The sequence below is a fragment of the Arctopsyche grandis genome, chromosome 1 (assembly GCF_051622035.1).
Source record: "Arctopsyche grandis isolate Sample6627 chromosome 1, ASM5162203v2, whole genome shotgun sequence".
In the NCBI taxonomy this organism is placed as follows: Eukaryota; Metazoa; Arthropoda; class Insecta; order Trichoptera; family Hydropsychidae; genus Arctopsyche; species Arctopsyche grandis.
Window position 1 is genome coordinate 14,639,463 of NC_135355.1, and position 26,327 is coordinate 14,665,789.

At 33.6% G+C, this 26,327-nt stretch overlaps 1 protein-coding gene across 15 annotated transcripts; it reads left to right on the top strand.

Moving 5' to 3' along the window:
* Window positions 1–2,281: 2,281 nt before the first annotated feature.
* On the top strand, window positions 2,282–7,001 carry LOC143913438 (uncharacterized). 15 transcript variants are annotated; one of them, XM_077433284.1, is made up of 4 exons: window positions 2,282–2,877; window positions 2,953–3,664; window positions 3,726–4,744; window positions 4,854–6,091. In XM_077433284.1, exons 1-4 carry the CDS (start codon window positions 2,824–2,826, stop codon window positions 4,953–4,955), a joined length of 1,887 nt encoding a protein of 628 aa, XP_077289410.1. In that variant the 5' UTR covers window positions 2,282–2,823; the 3' UTR covers window positions 4,956–6,091. The 15 variants fall into 15 exon arrangements, with proteins under 15 accessions (XP_077289410.1, XP_077289435.1, XP_077289354.1 ...); XM_077433309.1 differs by having other exon boundaries at window positions 3,726–4,606; window positions 4,895–6,091; XM_077433315.1 differs by having other exon boundaries at window positions 2,743–2,877; window positions 2,953–3,072; window positions 3,254–4,666; window positions 4,835–6,091.
* Window positions 7,002–26,327: the final 19,326 nt, after the last annotated feature.

The following is a 26,327-nucleotide window of genomic DNA, read 5'->3' on the forward strand; positions in this document are numbered from 1 at the left end:
TGTGCAAGTTTCCATATATTTGCGCTCAATTTGTATCGCTATTATAGTCATCAGTTCAATATAGAATTTTGTTTTGTAACCTTCTTATATTCATCAAATACATAGATAAAGTCATGGGTTGGTCACAACCGAATTTTTTTTATTCGTGTTTCAATTCATTTTTGAAACCACCCGTTGAAATCAACAAGTACAGCACTAGTTCTACATTTGCCTGGGGGTGCTGCAGTTCCGCAGTGCGTATGGACGAGCCACCACTGTATATACCTGAAATAGATGTTAATTTTGTTGAAAAAATTCATTTATTTCTTGGGCGAACTTATGGACTTTTACATATAACAATTACTATTTTAAATTTCGTAGGATAAGTAATCTCAAAGTCGTTACAAAATAATCCGTTTCTCAAATAGTTATCTGAATAGTTATCTGAATAGCGCCGCGAAGACACATACATATTTGAAGCTAAAATAATTAAACTTGCAATAAATATCATTTGAATCATATTTTAGTTCAATTATCTCATAGATTGAGCAATTATTAATTGAGAAATTATCTCCAGTCAAAAGAAAAGAAAAGAATGTATGCATGGTAAACGGTACTATACATATGTATACTACCCGCTCTTCATCATATATATAAAGACGGTAATCTGTGTGTGTGTCCTAAATCTCGCCGAACATAATGAATGAATCGATAAAAATCGATAAATTAATTTTTCGACGAGACGACTTTGTCGCGACTCGAGCCGATCACCCCAAATAGCCTGAATATGGATCTAAATTGAGCTAATGGTCACGTGCATCACGCCAAATCCAATTCTTCATTTCGCCTTTTTTTTTAAACATTAATTGAAATATTCCTTCCATATTTTCAAAATTATTATAATTCCATATAAAAATACGTAATTATAATAATTTTATTTAGCGCGGTTTTGAACCTTTTTTTTTTCTTTTCATATAAAACAATTAAATATATATTTTTAATTGAAATTAATTTATATGTTAGCGATATTTGAAAAATAAAATTAATTCCAAATCACGAAATCGAACTAAGGCCCACTCGCCCAGAACAAGTCGCTAGCCATTAGATTACGGCCTCGACAGAAAAAACGCTCTAAAATTACTTAATATTATCCTTTAGAAGTATGGGGAACCAATCATTCGCGTATCTTCGGCTTTCGTCGACAATCGATTTCCGATTTCTTATGATCAACCATCAACCAGTATGGGGAACAAATTTTTTTTCATATTTTTCATTATTTTCAGTTTTTTCAGTTTTTTTCAGTTTTTTTTCATTTTTTTTTTCATTTTTTTCAAATTTTTCATCTTCATTATTTTCATATTTTTCATTTTTGTCATAATTTTCATTTTTTTGTGCCTTTGTATTTCCGAAACCAGTCGATTCCATATCTTTAACTTTATTTTTATTCGAGTTTCAATTTCTTTTCGAAACCACCCGTTGAAATCAACGGGCCCTACACTAGTATACGTATATGCATGGTAAACGGACTATTTCACATATCGTCATTAACACTTTATATGCGGGTGACGGAGATTACAGTCTTCAGTGAATTGTTGCTAAACAGCGGGTGACTGTAATCTCCGTTTTGAAATTGTGTTCGCCGATCGTGAATTACAAATAAATTTTTAAGGATAGAATTTTTTTTTTTTAATTTGCCCATCGTCTCTATATAATTGCAAAATTTAAAATATAATGATTTTCTTACATAGGTAAACAACCTTTTTTTTATACAAATAAAATTTCATGATAGAAAAATATTAAAAAATATTTCCATCGTCTTTGTGATGTAAATAATTGCAAAATTTCAAACATAATAATTATTGGACAGGGATAACCAACCTTTTTTTATTTTTCAAAGAAATTTTTAAAGAGAGAAAAATCTAAAAATATTCCCATCGTCTTTATTATATAAATGATTGCAAAATTTAAATCATAATAATTTTTGGAGAGTGTAACCAACCTTTTTTTATACAAAGAAATTTTTAAAGAGAGAAAAAATCTTAACATATTCCCATCATCTTTATCATTTAAATGATTGCAAAATTTAAAACATGATAATTTTTGGACAGGGTAACCAACCTTTTTTTATACAAAGAAATTTTTAAAGAGAAAAAATATTCCCATTGTCTTTATTATATAAATGATTACAAAATTTATAACATAATAATTTTTGGACAGGGGTAAACAAATTTTTAAAGAGAGAAAAAATCGATAGGTTTGAAAGCTATGTTCAATTTTTTGAAATATTTTGAAATTTTGCTTCAGTTTACGATTTTTTCGATCAAAATCGCCCGCTGTCAGGCGATAAGCAATTGAAATATCATTCAGTGTTAAAATCGCGAAAAAATTTCGATTTTTCGCTCAAGCCTCTTTCGATGCAGTAACGGCCACCGTACAACACTATATATACTTAGGGATCGTGAAGGGCTCTTGATATTTTATACCTAAAATATTTATATAAAGTATTATAAATAATTTTCAAAAAGAGGATTTAGAAACTGACAATTTAGTACATGCCTAAAATTATTATCACTATGCTATACATACATATGTATGTACATACATAGCCGTATATTACAAATTTATCGATCAAATCGTGGATGTTATTTGTAATTATCAATAAATATATACCTGCACCTTCTGTATCAATATTTGATACAGAAATTGCAGTCAATTCGATCAATAAACTTAATTTATTACTATTGAACACATGTACATACATTCATTTTTGTTTGATTAAAAAGACTTTTACCTAAGTAACACACATCACATCACATCCAGTTTCGAAACAATACGACATCGACCATGAAGACTTTGAATTGGACCTTCGCATTCGTGATTCTGTGCCTTTGGATTAATGTAAGTTATATTTTTAGCAAACGTTTTTCCATTTATTTACTTATTTTTCGTAATAATTTTTTTCCGTAAATTTAGACGTCTAGTTCGCATGTAATCAGACCTGCATGCAGATGCACCCAAAATAAAGAATCCGTTGAAAATGTAGACGAAAGAATTGGAAAATGTGCAAATAAAGGACACTCAAGTAGTTCAGCAGCAACCGCCGCAGCAGCCTCAGCATCTGGATCAGGCAAAGGACAATCGAGTAGTTCGGCAGCAGCCGCCGCAGCAGCCTCAGCATCTGGATCAGGCAAAGGACAATCTAGTAGTGCGGCAGCAGCCGCCGCAGCAGCCTCAGCATCTGGATCAGGCAAAGGACAATCAAGTAGTTCGGCAGCAGCCGCCGCAGCAGCCTCAGCATCTGGATCAGGCAAAGGACAATCTAGTAGTGCGGCAGCAGCCGCCGCAGCAGCCTCAGCATCTGGATCAGGCAAAGGACAATCGAGTAGTTCGGCAGCAGCCGCCGCAGCAGCCTCAGCATCTGGATCAGGCAAAGGACAATCTAGTAGTGCGGCAGCAGCCGCCGCAGCAGCCTCAGCATCTGGATCAGGCAAAGGACGTTCGGGTAGTTCGGCAGCAGCCGCCGCAGCAACCTCAGCATCTGGATCAGGCAAAGGACAATCGAGTAGTTCGGCAGCAGCCGCTGCAGCAGCCTCAGCATCTGGATCAGGCAAAGGACAATCAAGTAGTTCGGCAGCAGCCGCCGCAGCAGCCTCAGCATCTGGATCAGGCAAAGGACAATCTAGTAGTGCGGCAGCAGCCGCCGCAGCAGCCTCAGCATCTGGATCAGGCAAAGGACGTTCGGGTAGTTCGTCAGCAGCCGCCGCAGCAGCCTCAGCATCTGGATCAGGCAAAGGACAATCGAGTAGTTCGGCGGCAGCCGCCGCAGCAGCCTCAGCATCTGGATCAGGCAAAGGACAATCGAGTAGTTCGGCAGCAGCCGCCGCAGCAGCCTCAGCATCTGGATCAGGCAAAGGACAATCTAGTAGTGCGGCAGCAGCCGCCGCAGCAGCCTCAGCATCTGGATCAGGCAAAGGACGTTCGGGTAGTTCGGCAGCAGCCGCCGCAGCAGCCTCAGCATCTGGATCAGGCAAAGGACAATCGAGTAGTTCGGCAGCAGCCGCTGCAGCAGCCTCAGCATCTGGATCAGGCAAAGGACAATCAAGTAGTTCGGCAGCAGCCGCCGCAGCAGCCTCAGCATCTGGATCAGGCAAAGGACAATCTAGTAGTGCGGCAGCAGCCGCCGCAGCAGCCTCAGCATCTGGATCAGGCAAAGGACGTTCGGGTAGTTCGTCAGCAGCCGCCGCAGCAGCCTCAGCATCTGGATCAGGCAAAGGACAATCGAGTAGTTCGGCGGCAGCCGCCGCAGCAGCCTCAGCATCTGGATCAGGCAAAGGACAATCGAGTAGTTCGGCAGCAGCCGCCGCAGCAGCCTCAGCATCTGGATCAGGCAAAGGACAATCTAGTAGTGCGGCAGCAGCCGCCGCAGCAGCCTCAGCATCTGGATCAGGCAAAGGACGTTCGGGTAGTTCGGCAGCAGCCGCCGCAGCAGCCTCAGCATCTGGATCAGGCAAAGGACAATCGAGTAGTTCGGCAGCAGCCGCTGCAGCAGCCTCAGCATCTGGATCAGGCAAAGGACAATCAAGTAGTTCGGCAGCAGCCGCCGCAGCAGCCTCAGCATCTGGATCAGGCAAAGGACAATCTAATAGTGCGGCAGCAGCCGCCGCAGCAGCCTCAGCATCTGGATCAGGCAAAGGACGTTCGGGTAGTTCGTCAGCAGCCGCCGCAGCAGCCTCAGCATCTGGATCAGGCAAAGGACAATCGAGTAGTTCGGCGGCAGCCGCCGCAGCAGCCTCAGCATCTGGATCAGGCAAAGGACAATCGAGTAGTTCGGCAGCAGCCTCAGCATCTGGATCAGGCAAAGGACATTCGGGTAGTTCGGCAGCAGCCGCCGCAGCAGCCTCAGCATCTGGATCAGGCAAAGGACAATCAAGTGGTGCTGCATCATCTGCAGCAGCATCCAGTTCCGGAGGCAGTAGTTCAAGCGCAGCGGCATCATCAGCATCAACTTCTTATCTTAAAAATAGAGCATGTGGGCAATAATATGAAAGATAAATCGCATATTTCCAAAGCATTGATTTTATAAATTTTATTTGCGTTTGATTAAGCTAAAATAACATTATTTTCAATTTAATTTCAATCCGTTTAATAATTTTGATAACCTGTTAATTATGATGTGTGAAGAACCGTTTAATAAAGTTGAATGATAATACACAATCAAATGTGGTTTTAACACAATTATCAAGAACTACCGACCCATTAGTCTACTTTCAGCGGCTTACAAACTATTCATAAAGGTTATTACAGAAAGGCTGAAAAATATCCTCGACGAGAACCAACCTATAGAACATGCGGGGCTTAGGACAAATTTCAGGACAATAGACCACCTCCAAGTAGTTCGCAAACTAATCGAGCGCGCCAACGAATATCAACGACCATTGTGCCTAGGTTTCGTCGATTATAAGAAAGCCTTCGATACAGTTAGCCATAGTGCATGGGCGTGTTCAGAAACTTGGAATGAAACTTAGAGTAAGCATCAACGGTCGCTTCTTGAGTCACCTTCGGTTCGCAGACGATATAGTTTTAATAGCTCATCTTTTCTACCGGACATGTCAATTATTTGACTTACTACTTCTACTGGTTTATCAACTAATGACATGCTATCAGGCATGCAATAAATATTGAACATTAGTTTGGTCTTATCTACGTTAATTTTTAATCCTACTTTTCTACTTTCCCTATCCAGAGTTTTTGGGTGCAAGATGTTACGTGATTTTAGTGTTGTACGCAAGATCGTTTTTTGCAGAATAGTCACCCAACGTATGTATATATCATCATAAAAAAAATTCCGGTGTGACCAACCCATGACTTCATCTATGTATTTGAGGAATATAAGAAGGTTACAAAACAAAATTCGATATTGAACTGATGACTATGATAGCGATACAAATTGAGCGCAAATATATGGAAACTTGCACAAAACAAAAGTTCTACTTCCGGTTGTCTGATTGTGTTCAAATTTTTTTTATTACTAAAAATCACTATCAGTATCATACTCATTAAATATCAAGAAAATAAAAAAAAATTTAAAGCTCAAAATAAAATATTGAAATATTGTTTTAAAAAAAAATACTACTTCCGGTTTACGAATTCTGACCAAAACCCTACCAGATCTAAGTTAGTACATAAAGGATAGAAATATAAATTTTCAGCTTAATACGTTCAGGGGTGTGGACAGAGTAGTGGGCACAACATTTTTGACCTTTCTACGAGGAAAAATCCCACTTCCGGTTCAATTAATTAAGTGATTTTTTTTTATTTTTACTTAAAATTACTATTTTTATTATACACAATAAATATCAAGAAGCTTAAAATAATTTAAAAGGTCAAAATAAAATAATGAAATATTTTTTTAAAAAAAATACTACTTCCGGTTTACGAATTCTGACCAAAACCCTACCAGCTCTAAGTAAGTACATAAAGGATAGAAATATAAATTTTCAGCTTAATACGTTCAGGGGTGTGGACAGAGTAGTGGGCACAACATTTTCGACCTTTCTAAGAGAAAAAATCCCACTTTCCGGTTTATAAAATACAATAATTTTTTTTTATTTTCATCAAATTGATACAAGAATTATACTTGAATTTTTTTGTGACGAACACACATGTTTAAGGGGTCGAAAAAAATAGTGGAAGAAAAATCGAACAAGAGTAAACTGCTACTTCCGGTTGACGGATGCTAACTAAATTTTATAATTAACTTGGTATTAAACTTAAACTTCTAGATATAAAATTTCAGTTCAATAAACCAAAAGGTTTCTGAAAAAAACATAAAAAACTTCGATTCTCTAGAGTAAAAGTACTACTTCCGGTTCAGATAGAAATATTTAAAAAATATGAGGTTATAAAAATTATTATTTTTATCATATTTAAAAAAAATTCAGTCCGATTTAGTTAGTGGTTTGGGAGATAATTTAATTCAAAAACTTAAAAAAAGAGGACACCTATAAGGCGAGGTACCATTTCCGGTCAACTTAAAAATTTGAAAAAAATTTACGTCGTGTCGATAAGAATTTCAGTGACCGATACTAAGTTTCAGTTTGATAGGACTAACGGTGTTAAAAATATCCCCAAAATACACACCCACACAGACACACACACACACATTTTTTCTAGATCATGAAAACGTGATCAGTGATCGATTCGAATTCGAATCAGTCAAAATCTCGAGTTCGAATTTTCGCATGATCACAAAACTTCATCTATTGTTACTACGTACATACATAGATAAAGTAAAAATGTATACATATATGTATATATATATATATATATATATATATATATATATATATATATATATATATATATATATATATATATTCACTTGAAGAAATACAATGATGATTAAGATTTCAATCATAATTATAATTCCGGCTTAAATTAATGTAATTAGATATATGTATAACTTAAGGCCTTGGGTCATCTTTATATCGTATCATCCTTACATGACCCATGACCACCCACTTACACATTCACTGAGTATAGTTATATTTTCACTAGGGAAATTACGTAATCACTTCCCCTATTAGTGAAATTATAGTTTTTGACAATTGAGTCACAGTGAAATACCAACTTAAGATTATTTTATAGAATGCTATACGATTCAATAATTAATTGATATTACGTACTATGAAAACAGTTTCTGATTACAACAACCCAAATGACCCTTTGAATTCACCCCAAACCGAATGAAACATACATATTATATTCGAAATAGACTTTATTTTCATTTTAACATTTTGAGTTCACTTATTTCAAAATTTTCTAAATACTAGTTTTAATAACAATTACTGATTATACAAATTTCACTTTAACATATGTACATACATACATATATGTAAATAATTTATTTTAAATATGTATTGAATAGATTTTTATTGCATTTTATATATTTATATGTATGTAAAACTATACAATTTTCGCGTACAAAACGCAAGTAAAATAAAAATGTATACCTATCTATAAGGGAGTCCGCACATAATTTCACATATATTTGGCGAAAATCCTTTCTTTGCCATTTTCTATGCGGACGTATCAGTCGGGGGTGGTGAAAAACACATCAAGCTTTATCCTTGGGCGTTCGGCTCTTTGACAACAACATTATGGGACGGTGCTCGGCTGATACACGACATAATGGTGTTTTGCCAAACACCCCCAGGGTAACATTTTTACCCCAACTTACTCCCTTCCCTTTACCTCGTACCACGTCGCAGAAATGAATGATCAAACCACCCGCAATATGTTCGTGGTGTACAAAACGCCCCTCACCCATTCGGCACGCGATAACCCCCCCATATAATGATCGAAACGTTTTCATTTTTTTTTAATGGTCGATTGAAAATGATCCCATTTTCCACGAAGTAAATAACAGTAAAATATTCATACCCAGTAATAGGTAAATATCGATGAATCATATTTAATTTATTTTTAACTAAAAACAAATCAAAGTTTCTCCATTTTTTACAAACCTCTTTTATGTTTCACTTACGATTACAATTCTGAAAAATTTTGCCTCTTATCCGATTGTTTTCATACTTTGCCATATTGCTCAGTTTATTTATTTATTTAATATACTTTGGTTAGTTTGAACAAACATATTCTTACAAATTATCATGTATGAAATAAAAATGAGAAAAATTAAAATACATTAAAAAAACAATATTAAAATAAAAAATAAGAGAGAGAAAAAAATATATAAGCAAAAAGAAAAGAAAAACAGAAATGCGATTATGGGAAAGAAGAATTACAAAAATCCTTTAGTTTCAAAAAAAGTATCAAGTTTGTTCTTAAAAATATTAATGTTATCAGAGGTTACTACATCATTGGGAAGACTATTCCAAACTGAAACCACTCTGTTTAGAAAGAATGAATCTCTGATCAATTTACTAGATTTTTTCTTTTTGGAGTCTAAGCGAGTGACCTCTGAGGTGAGTGTTTACGTTGAATGTAATAAGATTAGACATATGACAATTATAGTGATTAATAAGTATTTTATAGACTTCGATTAAGTCACCTCTAGTTCTTCTCGTCTCCAATGTAGTGAGATTCATTCTTTTCAATCTTTCAGTATAAGAAAGTGATTTGAGTTCAGAAGGAATCTTTGTAATTCTCCTTTGAACCCTTTTAATACATGTAATATCCTTTTTAAAATGAGGATTCCAATTGTTAAAAGCGTATTCTAGTCTAGGTCTGATGAAAGTTTTATATATTTTTGATAAAATAGTTAAATTTAGAAAGTTGAATACCCGCTTTATAACATACAAAAATGAGTAATTTTTGTTGACAATATCATTAATATGTGAGAACCATTTAAGTTCGCAAGTGGTGATGATACCTACATACATAGGTCTTATTGGTGTTGGACGCAATTGAGGAAAAGATTGTTTATTTTGTAGGAAAAATTTGGGTTATTATTTCCTAGGTGGAGTACAGAGCATTTCTTAACATTTAAAGTTAGAAGCCAATTTTTTGACCACGTGACAATTACGTCCAAATCGCTTTGAAGAGACTTGTTGCCATCTGTGTTGGCAGGAAAATAAAGTTTAATGTCGTCGGCTATATCATTAATAAAAATTTAAAAAAGAATTGGGCCTAAAACAGAGTGTTGAAGAACACCATTCAGGACGGGATAATATTCTGAAGAGCAGGATCCAATCCTCACTGAGAAGTATCTAAACTTTAAAAACCGTCCTCTCACACCTATGTATGTATATGCTCGAGTTTTAGTAAAAGCCGATCTATAGGAACTCTATCAAAGGCTTTTTCGAAGTCAAGATAGACGACATCTACGGGTATATTATCGTTAAGAAGGAGAGACCAATCATTGTGCACGGATAAAAGATTACTCAGTACTGATCGGCCTTTTATAAAACCATGTTGGTATTTAGATAATAGGTTGCAAGACTGTAGAAATACTCAAGTCAGTTGAGAGGCGATGATTTTTTCTAAACATTTAAGCAAAATGGGTGAAAGGCTGATAGGACGATAATTAGTGGCTTCTAATTTGTTTCCATTTTTGTAGATTGGAATAATGTTAGAAGTTTTCCATTCGTTGGGTATAAAGGAAGATATAAAAGATTCATTAAAAAATTTAAAGAGGGGACAGGATATGGATAGAGCTGTTTTTTTTTTGTTTTTTTCATCAATATATATATCTTCCGCCATTACGTTGGTAAAAAAGTTTTAGACGCGTTTGAAAATTGTCTGACGAAGATGTGCCTGACGTTAATCGCCCAAAATGTGCGGTCGCATTGTTCGCCTACTGCGCTCGCTTCGGCGTTTTCTTGGTGAATATCGGTTTTCGTCATCATCTAGCTTTAATTGCTTAAACGCCTATAACTATTTATTTTTTACTCTATATTTTATAAAATTTGCTCTATAGGTTCTCATTATCTGTCATATATAAATATTTATAGTTTTAACTCTCATATGTATATGTATATAAATTTTGAATTTGGCATATAGTTTCGTGTAATGGCATATAGCCTCTATATATCGATTTACGGCCAAATGTGTCAGATCTGACATTTCACAGCTAGAACTACATCTCTTCACTGAGCATTATCTGCGCTGTTAATTATTGAGATGTTAAGTTAAGTATTCAATTAGAAGTTATGTTGTATCTAATTGTTAATATCATTTATCAATAAATTTTCCACCATAAAACAAAGCTGGGCCGAATTTGACGTTCAACCCATAATCTCAAATTTCAACCTTAATTTTAATGTTGTTAATTTTAATTCTTCCAAAACAAACTTTCTAACCAATACAGGCTTCATATATGTACACAGATCAAACAGTGATAGTTTTATTTTTAGTTATCAGATGATTTAAAAGTTCTACTTGGGTTGTATTGTCACTTTCATATAACTATGTATGTAATGCTCATATATTTCATGTATCAGATTCATATGTTAGAAGAAAAGAAATATATTTTTCCCATTTTAATGCATTCATTTTTAATTTATCTATGTACGTAGTTAAAAAACCGTGGTAAAAAAAACTTTTTTAAATACAAGCCTCCTTTTAGTTTTGTATATAATATGACGGGCTGAAAACCAGACTGGTACAAGTGACATTTTTAAAAAAAGCTGGTTTATGTGCTAAAATAATAGCATTTCATATATGCTATTATTTTAGCACTTAAGCCAGATTTTGTTTAAAAATGTCACTTGAAGCAGTCTGGGTTTCAGCCCGTCATATTAAGATATACATATGTATGTATAATTATAAAATAAAAAAAACTCAAGTAAAAAAATAAATGTATGTAATAAAACTGTAGTAATAAAATAATGAACTAAAATATAAATAAAATAAAAAGGCAATTTAAACAATATGTACAAATATGTGGGATTTCATGATTAATATTTCACTCAAAGAGTTTTCAATGATTGGGGTTTCAATTCAAATTATGATCCCGGCTTAAACTAATGTAATTAAATATATTTGTATAAGAGGTTAAGGCCGCTTTTATATCATCACATACGTATGTACTTAGAAATTGTAATCGTAAGTGAAACGTAAAGGAGGTTTGTAAAAATAGATTAAGTGTTGTTATCGTGCGAAAATTCGAACTCGAGATTTTGACCGATTCGAACTCAAAATCGATTACTGATCACGTTTTCATGATTTTGTTAAAAAAAAATGTGTTCAAAGCAGTCAAAATCTCGAGTTCGAATTTTCGCATGATCACAAAACTTCATATATTGTTACTACGTGCATAGATAAAGTAATATCATATACATCTATGCTATTATCAAATTTGATACGTGCAAGTGTATGGAAAAACAAATCTTTCATCTGGTTTAGAGTTCATTGAACTTATAAAAACAAAGGGTTAAAATATATGCTCACATGTTTTATACGGGCATAGATAGACGCGTCTAAAAGAGAGGGATTTTTGTTTAAAAGATATAATATTTTTACTGTAAATAATTATCCAAGCAAAATAAATATTGTACCTTTGTGCGGCCGCAACAGATGCTGCAGGGGTGTTGATGCGAGAGAAGGGTCCACCGGCATATGGCTATGAATAATAATGGACGGGTAGTTGATTTCCATTTTTGTTTTCTTCTTGTCTTTGCACGGTAGAATTTAAATTTAAATTAAATAAGACAGTTTAATTGCTATGAATTTTTTTTAACTGAATATAAACCGTATATGTATGACTAAGAGATATATGTACATATAATTATAAATCGTTTATACATTATTATGAAGCTAACTTTCGAAGAGTGTCCAGTACAGAATTTTCTGCAAAAGCTCCATTTAATTACTTTAGTATAACTTCTTTACAAAGGGTAGTGAGTTGGATTTATGGGAATAGCCATGTTTGTAATTATGTGCTGCATCAACAGAAATATGCAATTTAATTATATCATCACCTCGCATACAATAAACTAATCGAGTATTATTTTCCCCTGCTAGATGTATCATTTAAGACTGGTATATGATTCCGCCTCGCGTATCGTCGTGATTTGGTTTTCAATTCTGATAAATTGTTCATTGTTCATTTCTCACATTATAATGTATGTAATTGATAATGTTATAGGTACATTATCGTACGGTTAGGTAAAACTGTAGAAGCGTTTGAAATTTTAATCTATTATGGACAATATATGTATATCAAGATTTGTTTATTGTGTAGTATTGGAAGTTTTTTTACTTTATCTATGTACGTAGTAACAATAGATGAAGTTTTGTTAAGAAGAAAATCACGTTTTCATGATCTAGAAAAAATGTGTGTGGGTGTGTGTGTCTGTGGATTTTTCGAGATTTTTTAAACACCGTTAGTCCTATCAAACTGAAACTTGGTATCGGTTATTGAAATTCTTATCGATACCACTTAAATTTTTAAGTTAACCGGAAAGGGTACCATTCCTTATAGGTGTCCCCTTTTTCATGAGTTTTTTTAATTAAATTATCTCCCAAACTGCTTTCCACTGAAATATTTTAGCATGTATTATAAATTATAATTTTTAACCGGAAGTAGTACTTTTACTATTGAGAATCGAGATTTTTTATGTTTTTCTCAGAAACCTTTTGGTTTATTGAACTGAAATTTCATATCTAAAAGTTTAAGCCTAATACCAAGCTATGTATAAAATTTGGTGAGCATCTCTCAGCCATAAGTGGCAGTTTACTCTTGTTCGATTTGTCTTCCACTATTTTTTTCAACTCCTTAAAAATATCGCTACTGCTCTGGGAACCATGGTTACATATTATATTTACACAACAAATATCTTTGTTTTACCCTATTTAATAAGAAATTATATCCATTGTCAATGCAATTGAACTCTATAACGTAATATTCATAAAGTTGAATGAACAAAGGATAAGCAGGAAATATCCATCTTACGTCTAGAAGGCATTCGCTACTATTGCAGTTATACAAACTTTCTGAAACTACAGGATATTAGTTTAAAGTTTTGACATTGCAGTAGACAAATCAATAGATGTGTGTGTGTGTGTGTGTGTGTGTGTGTGTGTGTGTGTGTGTGTGTGTGTGTGTGTGTGTGTGTGTGTGTGTGTGTGTGTGTGTGTGTGTGTGTGTGTGTGTGTGTGTGTAACGTGGAATAGATTTGACGGAGAACCGTTAAAAATCACCACGTGTGGTCTCTCATACGGTGTTTATATACTTTTATGTAGCAATTTACAAGAAGCACATGTAACCGTAATATGTGTTATTTTATTTTTTGACAGTATGAAAATATGGTCTCAATATTATACATATGTACATATTATATATTATTCCTTGGCTCTATAACGTGCACAACAAGGGCAACATATGGCCCGAATAATTTATTGCAACAACAGCACCCCCGACTATACTGCAAAATTCATGCAATTGAAATCGTAAATTAAATTTCTCGTTTTTAAAACAATATATTACTACGTAATTATGTAAACTTTTGCTTTATTTTATTTGGCATTATAAATTTCTATATATATACCTACATATGTACATATGTAGATATAATCCATGCACATGTACAAATATGTACGTATGTATGTATATCGGCAAACATGCATATCATATGATATTTGAATACATTCATGACATTTGCAGAAATAAACCCAATAAATAAAATTAAATAAAGTACATTTTAATATATTAACAAATGTATATATTAAAACACCGATTATATCACACAAATCAAAATACTATATAATATACCTCTAGGGGACTCGAAATAAAATCATGTGGTGAAATTTATTGTAATCAAATTTGTCATGATGTTTGATAAGCGTTTAAATTGACAGTTTATTTGTTCTCCATTCACGAGCACATATTTTATGTACATACATATGTATCTACAAGATTCCCGTAATACCCATCAGTCCAATAATCACTTGCCTCAATATTTGTCAGCATCGCATACATATATTAAATGCTATCAACGAGCAGACTATTTACTCCTTTTTATTCAGCCAAACTTGAAACATTATTTTTCATAATTTTTTTTTCAATAATGTGGGTATTTATTTTTAATCACATCTGCTCTACAAATGTCTCAAATCATTAGTATAGTTGTAATTGACCATTACCTTTGATAAACTGATTTTAATTTCACACAACACTTAACCGAGGTTAATAAGAAAAAACACAGCGATGTGACAATATGGATCAAAATACGTACATATAAACATTCACTCAATTTACGTATCTGGAAACACCTATGTAGATACATATTATATTATAAAAATTACATACAATTTTAAGCGGTACAAATTTGTGCTCTGTGTAATTTTGTATGCGAGTTGTTACGCCTTTGAGGGTTGCTAAGTTGTGTTTTTAATCTAAACATAGTATGGTAGGGTATTGTTGTTGTTCTGTTTATTTTCAATATCCCTTCTCTTTTGATCGCCACCATCTGCTCTTGCCACACTTCACTCTAAAAAAGTTCTTTTGAAACACGTCTTATATTAAAATCTAGTTATGATCTAATTTTAAGAAGCGATAAATAAACACTTGACGTGAAAATTACATCGAAAACAATCTCGAATACTTCCTTGGCTTTTATTTCAATTGAAAATTTTGTTACAAATTTTCCACTACCTATGTTCATACATACAATATACATATGTACATATGTATGTACATAAATTGGTATACATATCGTTATAAAATACTTTACTGTTATTCACAAATGAAACGCAATTGAACTCAACACTGACCGGTGAACCGATAAATGACAAACTTGAACATATTTCTTAAAATTTGGCAAGCTTTTTTAACATAATAGATTCAATTATCTCCTTAGATACTCAACAGATTGAGCTGAAACTATTGTAATAAGTATTATAAATTACTTAAGTTAATATTTCGCCTCAACCAGGACAATTTACGAATTCACTTGTTATTTTGAATTATTTGCAAATTTGATGTTATAGTATATATAAAGACGTTAATCTGTGTGTGTGTGTGTGTCCTAACTCTCGCCGAACATAATTAATGAATCGATAAAAATCGATAAATTCATTTTTCGACTAGACGACTTTGTCGCGACTTGAACCGATCACCCCAATAGCCTGAATATAGGTCTAAATTGAGCTAATGGTCACGTACATCACGCCAAATCCAATTCTTCATTTCGCCTTTTTTTTTTAACATTAATTGAAATATTCCTTCTCGCCATTAAAAATACGTAATTTTAATAATTTCATTTAGCGAGGTTTTGAACCATTTTTTTATATATTTATTTTTAATTAAATTTAAATTTAAATTTAAATTATTTATATTTTGATGATATTCGAGAAAAAAATTGATTTCATTCACCGCGGGTGCCGGGAATCGAACCTCGGACCCTCCGATCCAAACGAAATGTTCTCACGAGCCCGTTCCGCACGCCATATCCTTGCCCAGAATACACTCGTCTCTCGACGCTCCGTGCGAACGGACGTACCAAAGACGTACTCTCTGTGCGAGCGCTCATAATACAGCGATACGCCATACCGTCAAAAAACCCACACCTTTTAACATACACAACAAACACCTCCCACAAAACGAACACCAAAAGAACACATGTTGGCACCATGCGAGGATCCATCCTGAAAAAGCGACTGAAGAAGTCACTGATAACTACAACCGAAGCTTCTCAACCAGGCTGCTCTCAGACCGCTCAGATGGAGACCGAGTGGCAGTTTCCAAAACATACGGCAAATAACGTGAAAGATGTTGCTCCTGAATTTAAAATTCAGGAGAAAAACAAATTTGAAGGGCTCTCGGAAGTTTCCGATGTCCCCAGAAGCGGTGGAAGAATCCCGCCCATCATCATGACAGCTACTGGCACTCATGGCAGCATGATCGAGTCGATCAAGAAGTTTGTAAAAGACTTCACAATGACTTACATTGGTCAAAATAATGTCAAGATACAATGTAAAACTCTTGAAGACTTTAAAAAACTTCGGGATGGATTGACACCGGACCGACAATTCCATACCTTTTCCGGGAAGGAGGAAAAGGAAATAAAAAGTGTCGTACGTGACTTGCCGAAATTGCCGGAAGCTGATATTAAAGATGACATCATCAGACAGAGATTCCAAGTAACCAAAGTCATACAGATGAAGACGAAGGAGCCTAGGAGCAACGCCACCGAGCTATACTTGGTGTTCTTCGAACCATCGGTATCGGCAAAGAAGATTAAAGAAATCCGGTACATCTGTTACACAAAGGTCAGTGTCTTTAAATATACTAGTAAATCTCAAAATATTACTCAATGTTTCAGATGCCAAGAATATGGACACGCTGCAAAAAACTGCAATCGGCAGGCCAAGTGCGTCAAATGTGCCGGCGCTCACCTCACCGCACAATGCAATCAAGGGATAGTTACCCCTGCTGTCTGCTCAGGCTGTTCAGGATCTCACCCCGCTAGCTTCAAAGACTGTCCAAAAAGACAGAGCTATCTGAAAATGCTGGAATCGAGGAAGAATCGAGCATCAATTGTCAAAGCCAACCCTTGGAAACTCCCAGTGGTGCAGTCACAAAATATCCCGGTCGTTAACGATCATAACTTCCCAAAGTTACCGACCATTAAAACTCCTTCACCAAATATCCCAAATATCCCTAAAAAACCCCACCAACCAACCAATCCCAACATTCAACCAACAACAGACCTAACTTCCATGGCGTCTATGACGAAGATGTTGAAGATCCTCCAGGAGATTCGTGCCTAGGCCAGCGGTTGCACCGACAAACTAGAGCTGGCACTCATGCTTGTCGAATATCTCGATGTCTTTGATTAACGGGAGGCGCCTGAACATTCTAGCTTGGAATGCTCGTGGACTTAAGAATAAGATTGACGAACTAGAGTCGGCGATCGGTGAGTACTGTGTTGACATAGTTTTAATCTCCGAGACCTTCTTAAAACCTCATATCCGTATTAACCTACCTAACTTTAACTGCTATCGCGAAGACCGAGAACAGCATGGAGGGGGAGTTGCCATTTTTATAAAATCCTCAATTAAACATTGTCGCGTAATAACTCCGCCACTAAAAAATTTAGAACTAACCGCCATTGAACTAACAATTAACAACACCCGTCACATAGTAGCATCCTTAGAAAGGTCAAAAATGTTGTCGCCTAGATCCTGTCCACACCCCTGAACGTATTAAGCTGAAAATTTATATTTGTATTCTTTATGTTCTAACTTAGATTTGGTAACGTTTTGGTCAGAATTTGTAAGCCGGAAGTAGTATTTTTTTTTAAAACGATATTTCATTATTTTTTCATTATTTTATTTTGACCAATTAAATTATTTTAAGCGTCGTGGTATTTATTGTCTATAATAAAGATAGTGATTTTAAGTAAAAATAAAAATAAAATCACCAAATTTAATGAACCGGAAGTGGGATTTTCTCCTCTTAGAAAGGTCAAAAATTTTGTCGCCTGGATCTTGTCCACACCCCTGGACGTATTAAGCTGAAAATTTATATTTGTATTTTTTATGTACTAACTTAGATTTGGTAACGTTTTGGTCAGAATTCGTAAACCGGAAGTAGTATTTTTTTTTTAAAACAATATTTCATTATTTTATTTTAACCTTTTAAATTATTTTTATCCTCTTAATATTTAATGTGTATAATAATTATACTGATTTTAAATAATAAAAAAATTTGAACAAAATTCGACAACCGGAAGTAGAACTTTTGTCTTGTGAAAGTTTCCATATATTTGCGCTCAGCTTGTATCGCTATCATAGTTATTAGTTCAATATCGAATTTTGTTTTGTGACCTTCTTATATTCCTCAAATACATAGATAAAGTCATGGGTTGGTCACACCCGAATTTTTTTTACATGTTATAGAAATAATAATATCTATAGCCTTATATTTTTTAAATACTTTTATCTGAACCGGAAGTAGTACTTTTACTCTAGGGAATCGAGGTTTTTCTCAGAAACCTTTTGGTTTATTGAACTGAAATTTCATATTTAAAAGTTTAAGCGTAATAGCAAGTTATATATTTGGGAAGTATCCCTCAACCGGAAGTGGCAGTTTACTCTTGTTCGATTTTTCTTCCTCTATTTTTTTCGACCCCTTAAACATGTGTGATCTTCACAAATTCAAGTATAATTCTTGTATCAATGTAATGAAAATAAAAAAATCACTAAATTTAATGGACCAGAAATGAGATTTTTCCACTTAGAAAGGTCAAAAATGTTGTCGCCTGGATTCTGTCCTCACCCCTCAACGTATTAAGCTGAAAATTTAAATGTGTATTTTTTTTGTACTAAATTAGAGCTGATAATGTTTTGGTCAGAATTCGTAAACTGGAAGTAATATATTTTTTTAAAACAATATTTCATTATTTTATTTTGACCTTTTAAATTATTTTTATTTTTTTGATATTTATTGTGTATAATACTGATAGTGATTTTAAGTTATCAAAAAAAATTGAACAAAATCCGACAACCGGAAGTAGAACTTTTGTCTTATGCAAGTTTCTATACACTTGCGCTCAATTTGTATCGAAAATGCTGTCTTAAATATTAGTATTTCATAATGCTGCCGGTATGTGTGAATGTGTCTGTACGGTTCAATATAGAATTTTTTTTGTGACTTTCTTATATTCCTCAAATGCATAGATAAAGTCATGGGTTGGTCACACCCATGACTTTCTAAAATTTCGTATAGATTATTATCGATTGAAAAGTGATTTTCTTCAAACATATCTGTATTTAATGAATTTTTAAATCCGTTTCTCACATGTAGACATTTCATCTTCCTCATTATCTTCATTTTCCTCATTATCTATACCTCATCCCATTACATATTTAATTTTCTTCATAATCGTCGGTTTCTTCGTCATCAATCTTTTCATATTGATTTTGTGTATTTATTTTATAAAAAAATATATACACGAATAATATTCGAATAGTTGATGAAATATTCGAACTGAAAAATCAGACGAATAATTCGAATACTCGAATATTCGAATATTTGATTGGGACCTACATAGCTGTCACCAACTCAATTTTTTTTTAATTTTTAAACAGGATTATATTTCACTATTGACTTAGCAAATACAATTGAAATCTCTATCGGGGACCAAATCTCACAAAATGGTAATGTTTCAATGCGATCGGAAGAGATATAGGATGTTTGTCCAAAACAATCGAAAAATGAAAATTATATAATAATAACCTTGTAAATAATCCCTTTCTGTTCGATCTTGATGTAATTCCTTATCAATTCTTTGAGGGAAAATTTACAGTTCCTCTGCGCGTTCGTATCGTTGGGAGATATTACAAAAGATTTATATTAGCGAGACAACGCTCTGAATAATTCCATACTTGAACTATGTATATACATATATACATATAATACATTTATAGTGAAAAAAAATAATAAAAAAAGATTACAGTTAAAAATTCGAGATAAACATAATGAAAGTGCGCTCGAACCGTTTTAGTGCGTTCACACTCTGAATAAGTAATACCCATTATATTACTGGGTTCCGAAACTGGCTGGGGTTGTCGCACTCAAAATACTCTCTAAAGGTCGTCAAACCCACTTATAACACCATCTTATGACAACATAGTGCATACATACAAACCTACATACATACATATATCCATTTTGTCGGATTTAGCAATTTGATAAATTAGTATCTAACTTTGTCTTAACTTTATAATCAGGCTTTTGAATGTCATTATCTTCCCACTCATTTCTCCTGATTAAATCATTAATTAATAACGTGAAAAATGCTAAAGCTTTGAACCACTAATGGTCGCTTAGATCAATAAACTAACGCCGTATAAAAATGCTATAAACAATTGATCCAATTAAAAATTGACGAGAAACTCTCGTAGCTTACAACGTAACAGGATTGTTACGCAGGTTTGCATATGCATGTACATCCACATGAATATCCACTCTAGAATTCATATGCACTAAAATATTATTGTTATTAAAAACGTGAAACACCGTGATCTGTATGTTTAACGTTTTGCCACGGTTGAAATGGGGTTTTACTATTTAGCATATCCGGTTCTTACTATAAAATTAATGCTCTTGCTACAAAGACTAATCGTTTTGTGTTTTAAATTTGTACAAACTGTATTTATTTTACATTCTTAAATTTTGTGATTCCTAATGATGGCGTATGCAAACAAAATATTGAAAGCGATCTTGATTTTATAAAAAATCATCTCTAAATGTGAACTATTATTCTATTCACTAAAATGAAACACTAAATACTTAAACTATGGGTCTCTAATAAAGTATTTATCAACTATAAAAAATACTTAAGGTAAGTTCAGAAGGTGATTAAATAACCAGATTAATCTGTTGCCGTTAACCCAAGGGTTCCAATCGAATACTCGATGTTCGATTTTCATATATATATATATATTCGAACGTTTTTAAATATTCAACAAAAATTAAAAGTTTTGTGTATTTGTGTATGTGTTTCTATGTGGCTGTGTCCGTGTGTGTCTGTGTATTTACGGGATATTTTGAACACCGTTAGTCCTATCGAACTGAATTTAGTATCGGTTACTCAAATTCTTATCGGCACGACGTGATCTATTGTTACTACTTACATATATAGATAGAGTAAATGAGGCTTGTAATAACGAAAAAAAAAGTTTTTTAAAAACATACCTCTTCTAATTTGTATATAAAATTATTGTTTTGAATAAAATACCAATAATTTTATTTTACTACCGCCATCTACATACATATGTATGTTTAAAACTAAAAACTGGATGAACGTCACCCACTTTTCAGAAATTCAAATTTCAAATGCGTCTTACACGATATTTTTGTACCATCGTAATGGCGGAGGATCCAATTTACTTAGTGATGACCAAAATGAGCAATATTGCAAAGTATGAAAACGATCGGATAAGAGGCAAATTTTTTCCTGAATTGTAATCGTAAGTGAAACGTAAAGGAGGTATGTAAAAATCAGAAGTGTGGAACTATTTTTCAAGAAAGAATATAATTCTCCTGTAGCTGTATATATAATATAATATATTCATATATTTTACCAATTTCATATTCGATATTGCTATATACATATATAATAAATATTATATTATATTATACATATACATATGTATGTATGTATGTCTAGTTGCAACACACTAATAGGCCACCTTACGGGTGAATTTAAAAAAATAAATTAATAAATACATTTAAATTCAAAGATAAATTACTACAATTTAATTATTATAAAAAATTGTGTGCCCTTAAATGAAAGGATTTGTTTTGAAATTCCCCTGTAATGCGTACATAAATTTTATTCTCCTACATATATGTACATAAGATCATACATATACACACATACATATACACACATACATATACACACATACATATACACACATACATATACACACATACATATACACACATACATATACACACATACATATATATTTAAATATATATATATATATATATATATATATATATATATATATATATATATATATATATATATATTTTTTTTTATTTATTTATTTATTTTAATTTTTATTTTATTTATTTATTACACATAGTCTTTACAGGTCACCCCAATATATATATATATATATATATATATATATATATATATATATATATATATATATATATATATATATATATATATATATATATATATATATATATACATATATATTTATATATATATATATATATATATATATATATATATATATATATATATATATATATATATATATATATATATATATATCGAAGCACATCAAATTGGCCCTTTGTTCTTATTCACAAAATATTGTTTGGAATGAGTATGTATGCTGAATGTAGTGGATACATATGTACATCCATGTATGTTTGTACATACATATCTATTATTATATACTTGTATGTTTGTATGTTTATACGTACATAGAGTATGCAAGGCACGGCGCATATTTGGTACAGTGGCCAAATTGTTTCCAGGCAATGAGTCTTGCATACGAATGCTGCATCGGAGCACCCCTCCCCATCTTTTTCCTCTGGTATGGAAATGGCGGCCCTGATTTTCACAAGAGAACGAAGAATATCATCCACTTGCTCAACAAGATGTATGTATATCTACTCTCGACCATCGAAAATGCCCACCATCGAGCGCAGCTCAGCGACAAAGGAAAATCTTTAAAATTTCGGAAACGTATTGTACGAAGAGATGATTCGTGCGGAAAACTCTCAGACGATTAGCAATGTATGAGAAAATTGTTCAAATATAAAACTAGCTATACATAGTTACTTAAGCGGATAGGGACTAGCATTCGGGGGAGTATCAAACTGAACTCTGGTGGTACTTGCATGGATGAAACGTTATCTGCAACGTGCGCCATTTGTCCTGTCAACTCTGATTCGAACGTGTGAGTATACATATGTACATGTGTACATGCATATGTATAATTGTCACGTAGAGCTATGTCAGCGTTTCTGAATTTAAAAAAATCATTTAGATTTAACAGAACTTTGAATTTCAACATTTTTATACCTGAAGAATTTAATTTACAGGACAATTTGGTTCATCGAAATTTTGACTAATTAAACTCGGAATTGATCACTGACATTTTGTTTTTTTATTTATTATTTCGCAATTTTTTTTACTTTTCCACGTTTATAAGGATTGGTTTTTATTCTATCTACGTAGTAATTAATAATAGATGAAATTTTGTGATCATGCGAAAATTTGAATTCAAGATTTTGACTGATTCGAAATCACTGATCGATCACTGATCACGTTTTCATGATCTGGAAAAAATTTATGTCTGTGTATTGTGGAGATTTTTTAAACACCGTTCGTCCTATCAAACTGAAACTTAGTAAGTAACAGTATCGGTTACTGAAATTCTTATCAATAAAACGTTTTTATATCCCAAACCGCCAACCGAATCAGACTGAAAATTTTGTACATGTAATAGAAATTATAAATTTTATACTCTAATATTTATTTAATATTTTTACCTCAACCGCAAGTGGTACTTTTACTCTAGAAGATTGAGGTTTTTAATATTTTTCTAAGAAACCTTTTGGTTTATTGAATTAAAATTTTATATCTAGAAGTTCAAGTTTTATATAAAACTAGTGTTGGACCCGTTGATTTCAACGGGTGGTTTCGAAAATCAATTGAAACTCGAATAAAAATAAAGTTAAAGATATTGAATCGACTGGTTTCGAAAAGGAATTGAAACTCGAATAAAAATAAAGTTAAAGGTATTGAATCGACTGGTTTCGGAAATACAAAGGCACAAAAAAATGAAAATTATGAAAAAAATGAAAAATATGAAAATAATGAAGAAGATAAAAATTTGAAAAAAATGAAATGAATTCGGAAAGAAATTGATGCACGAATTACGAATGACAAATTACGAAGTGATTACGAATTACGAATTACGTTTTGTGCATCGCCGACGCCTCCGGCACCCCGGGGCCTTCGCCTCCGGCGCTTCCGTCGCTCCGGGGCCTTCGGCCCCAGCGCCGCCGACGCCTCCGCCGCCCCCAGTGCCCCCGATGCCTTCGGCACCCCGGGGCCTTCGCCTCCGGCGCTTCCGTCGCTCCGGGGCCTTCGGCCCCAGCGCCGCCGACGCCTCCGTAAAAAAGTAAAACAGTAAAACGATGTGACCATACAAGTTTTTCCTCACCACTGAACGAATCAAGCTGAAAATTTATATTTTTTATTATGTATGTGCTAACTTATAATTGATAAGGTTTTGGTTAGAATTCGTAAACCAGAAGCAATAATTTTTTATAAAACAATATTTCCTTAAATTATTTCGACCTTTCTATCTTTTTGATATTTACCATGGAAATCCTTATTACACACATATGTATCCTTATTACACACACGTATCAAAATACAGAATATCAATATTTTGACTTGTACAAATGCAAAGTATTCACGTCTAATATATAATTTGGAAAGAGACTTTGTATATATGTATGTATGTATGTATCTATATATGTAACCTTCGTTCGTTGGTTCGTATTTTTTTTCCGATTCATAGGCGCCGATTCAATTTTTTTCGATTCAAAGGATTCGAAGGCGAAGCCCTAGGGGGTGGAGCCTCCGGGGGCAGAGCCCTAGGGAACAAAGCCTCCAAGGGCGCAGCCCTAGGGGGCGCAGGCGCTGGATTCTGGTATACATATAATTTCTAAAAAGACTTACTATATATGTTTATTTGTTCGTGACAGTCAATTTAATAAAAAAAAAACAAATAAGTATTCAAATAAATTTATATAAAATGTTTACTATTAGATTAGTCATGTTTAAGCGGTTTATATTACAAATACCGAGCAAAGCCAGGTAATACAGCTAGTTTATAATAAGGAGACGTCAAAGGAAGAGGGATCAATTATACTTGGATATTCATTATACACTGAATATCATACATTTTCATACACGCTTTAAACACAATTCAATCTCAAAAATTATTAATTTACATAAAATTAAAACAATAATAATGACATTTCCTCTAATAAGAGGTTGCACTTTTGATGCATTCTCTACAAAGTCCTCGCTTAATTGCATTACCTGCGTCTTCCGGCTTCCGTAATATAATTTTACGTCCACTTGTTAAAGGGGAGGCTATTTGCTAATTTTTACTTTACGCAATATGAGACAACGCATTATATGTATAATGTACCTATGTATATATCGTATTTTACTGTTTTTTTATTTCTTCTTTCTTTTTACTTTATAGTAACAATAGATGAAGTATGCGAAAATTCGAACTAGAGATTTTGACTGATTCGAACTCAGAATCGATCACTGGTCACGTTTTCATGATCTAGAAAAAAATATGTGTCTGTGGGTGTGTGTGTGTGTATTTTAGGGATGTTTTTAGCACCGTTAGTCCTATCGAACTGAAACTTAGTATCGGGTACTAAAATTACTATCGATACTAACAGTAATTGTAAATTAAACAAAATCCGACAACCGGAAATAGAAATTTTGTCTTGAACAAATTTCTATACATTTGCGCTCAATTGTGATCGATTCTGAGTTCGAATTTTTGCATTCGAAATTTCGATACGAGTTCGAATTTTCGCACGATCACAAAACTTTATATACACATACATATGTAGTTACTACGTACATAGTATTGCGGTTGTATCGCTTTTGTATCACCCATGTATCGCGTTTATACTCTCCGACGAACGGAATTTGCTCTAAGTTGACTCAGATCTTTACCTTAATAAAAAACAGAAACTACATACATATTACCATCAAATCATGTCCCTAAGCCCCAAGCTTTTATATTTTGGACATATGTATGTATAAAGAAATATTAAATTGCGGAAATTCGTAGCGGAGAAAGAATCTTCATATTCAACTATTTTTTTTTATATTTTAGTGATTAACATTTTTAATTATATTTCCCATTACAGGGCATTAATTTTTTAATTAATTTTTTATAAATTAGTTATTTTACATTAGTTTCACTTTGATTATTAGAAAAACGTCTTAATATCATATCATCCTTCGACGACCCAAGTTTTTAAATAATATATTTAATTACATTAGTCCTTTATATGAAGCAAATATAATTTAAGATTTCAATAATTATTACATTAATTTGATTTATATAAATCAAATGTTATATTTATTCCTTATGGGGCGCCGCCTTATGGAGCTTAGCCCCATGGGGCCCCAAAGGGGGCGCAGCCCCATGGGGCCCCAAAGAGGGCGCAGCCTCATGGGGCCCCGAAGGGGGTGCAGCCTCATTGGGCACCAAAGGGGGCGCAGCCCCATGGGGCCCCGAAGGGGGCGCAGGGGGGGCGCAGCCTCATGGGGCGCCGCCTTATGGGGCGCTGCCTT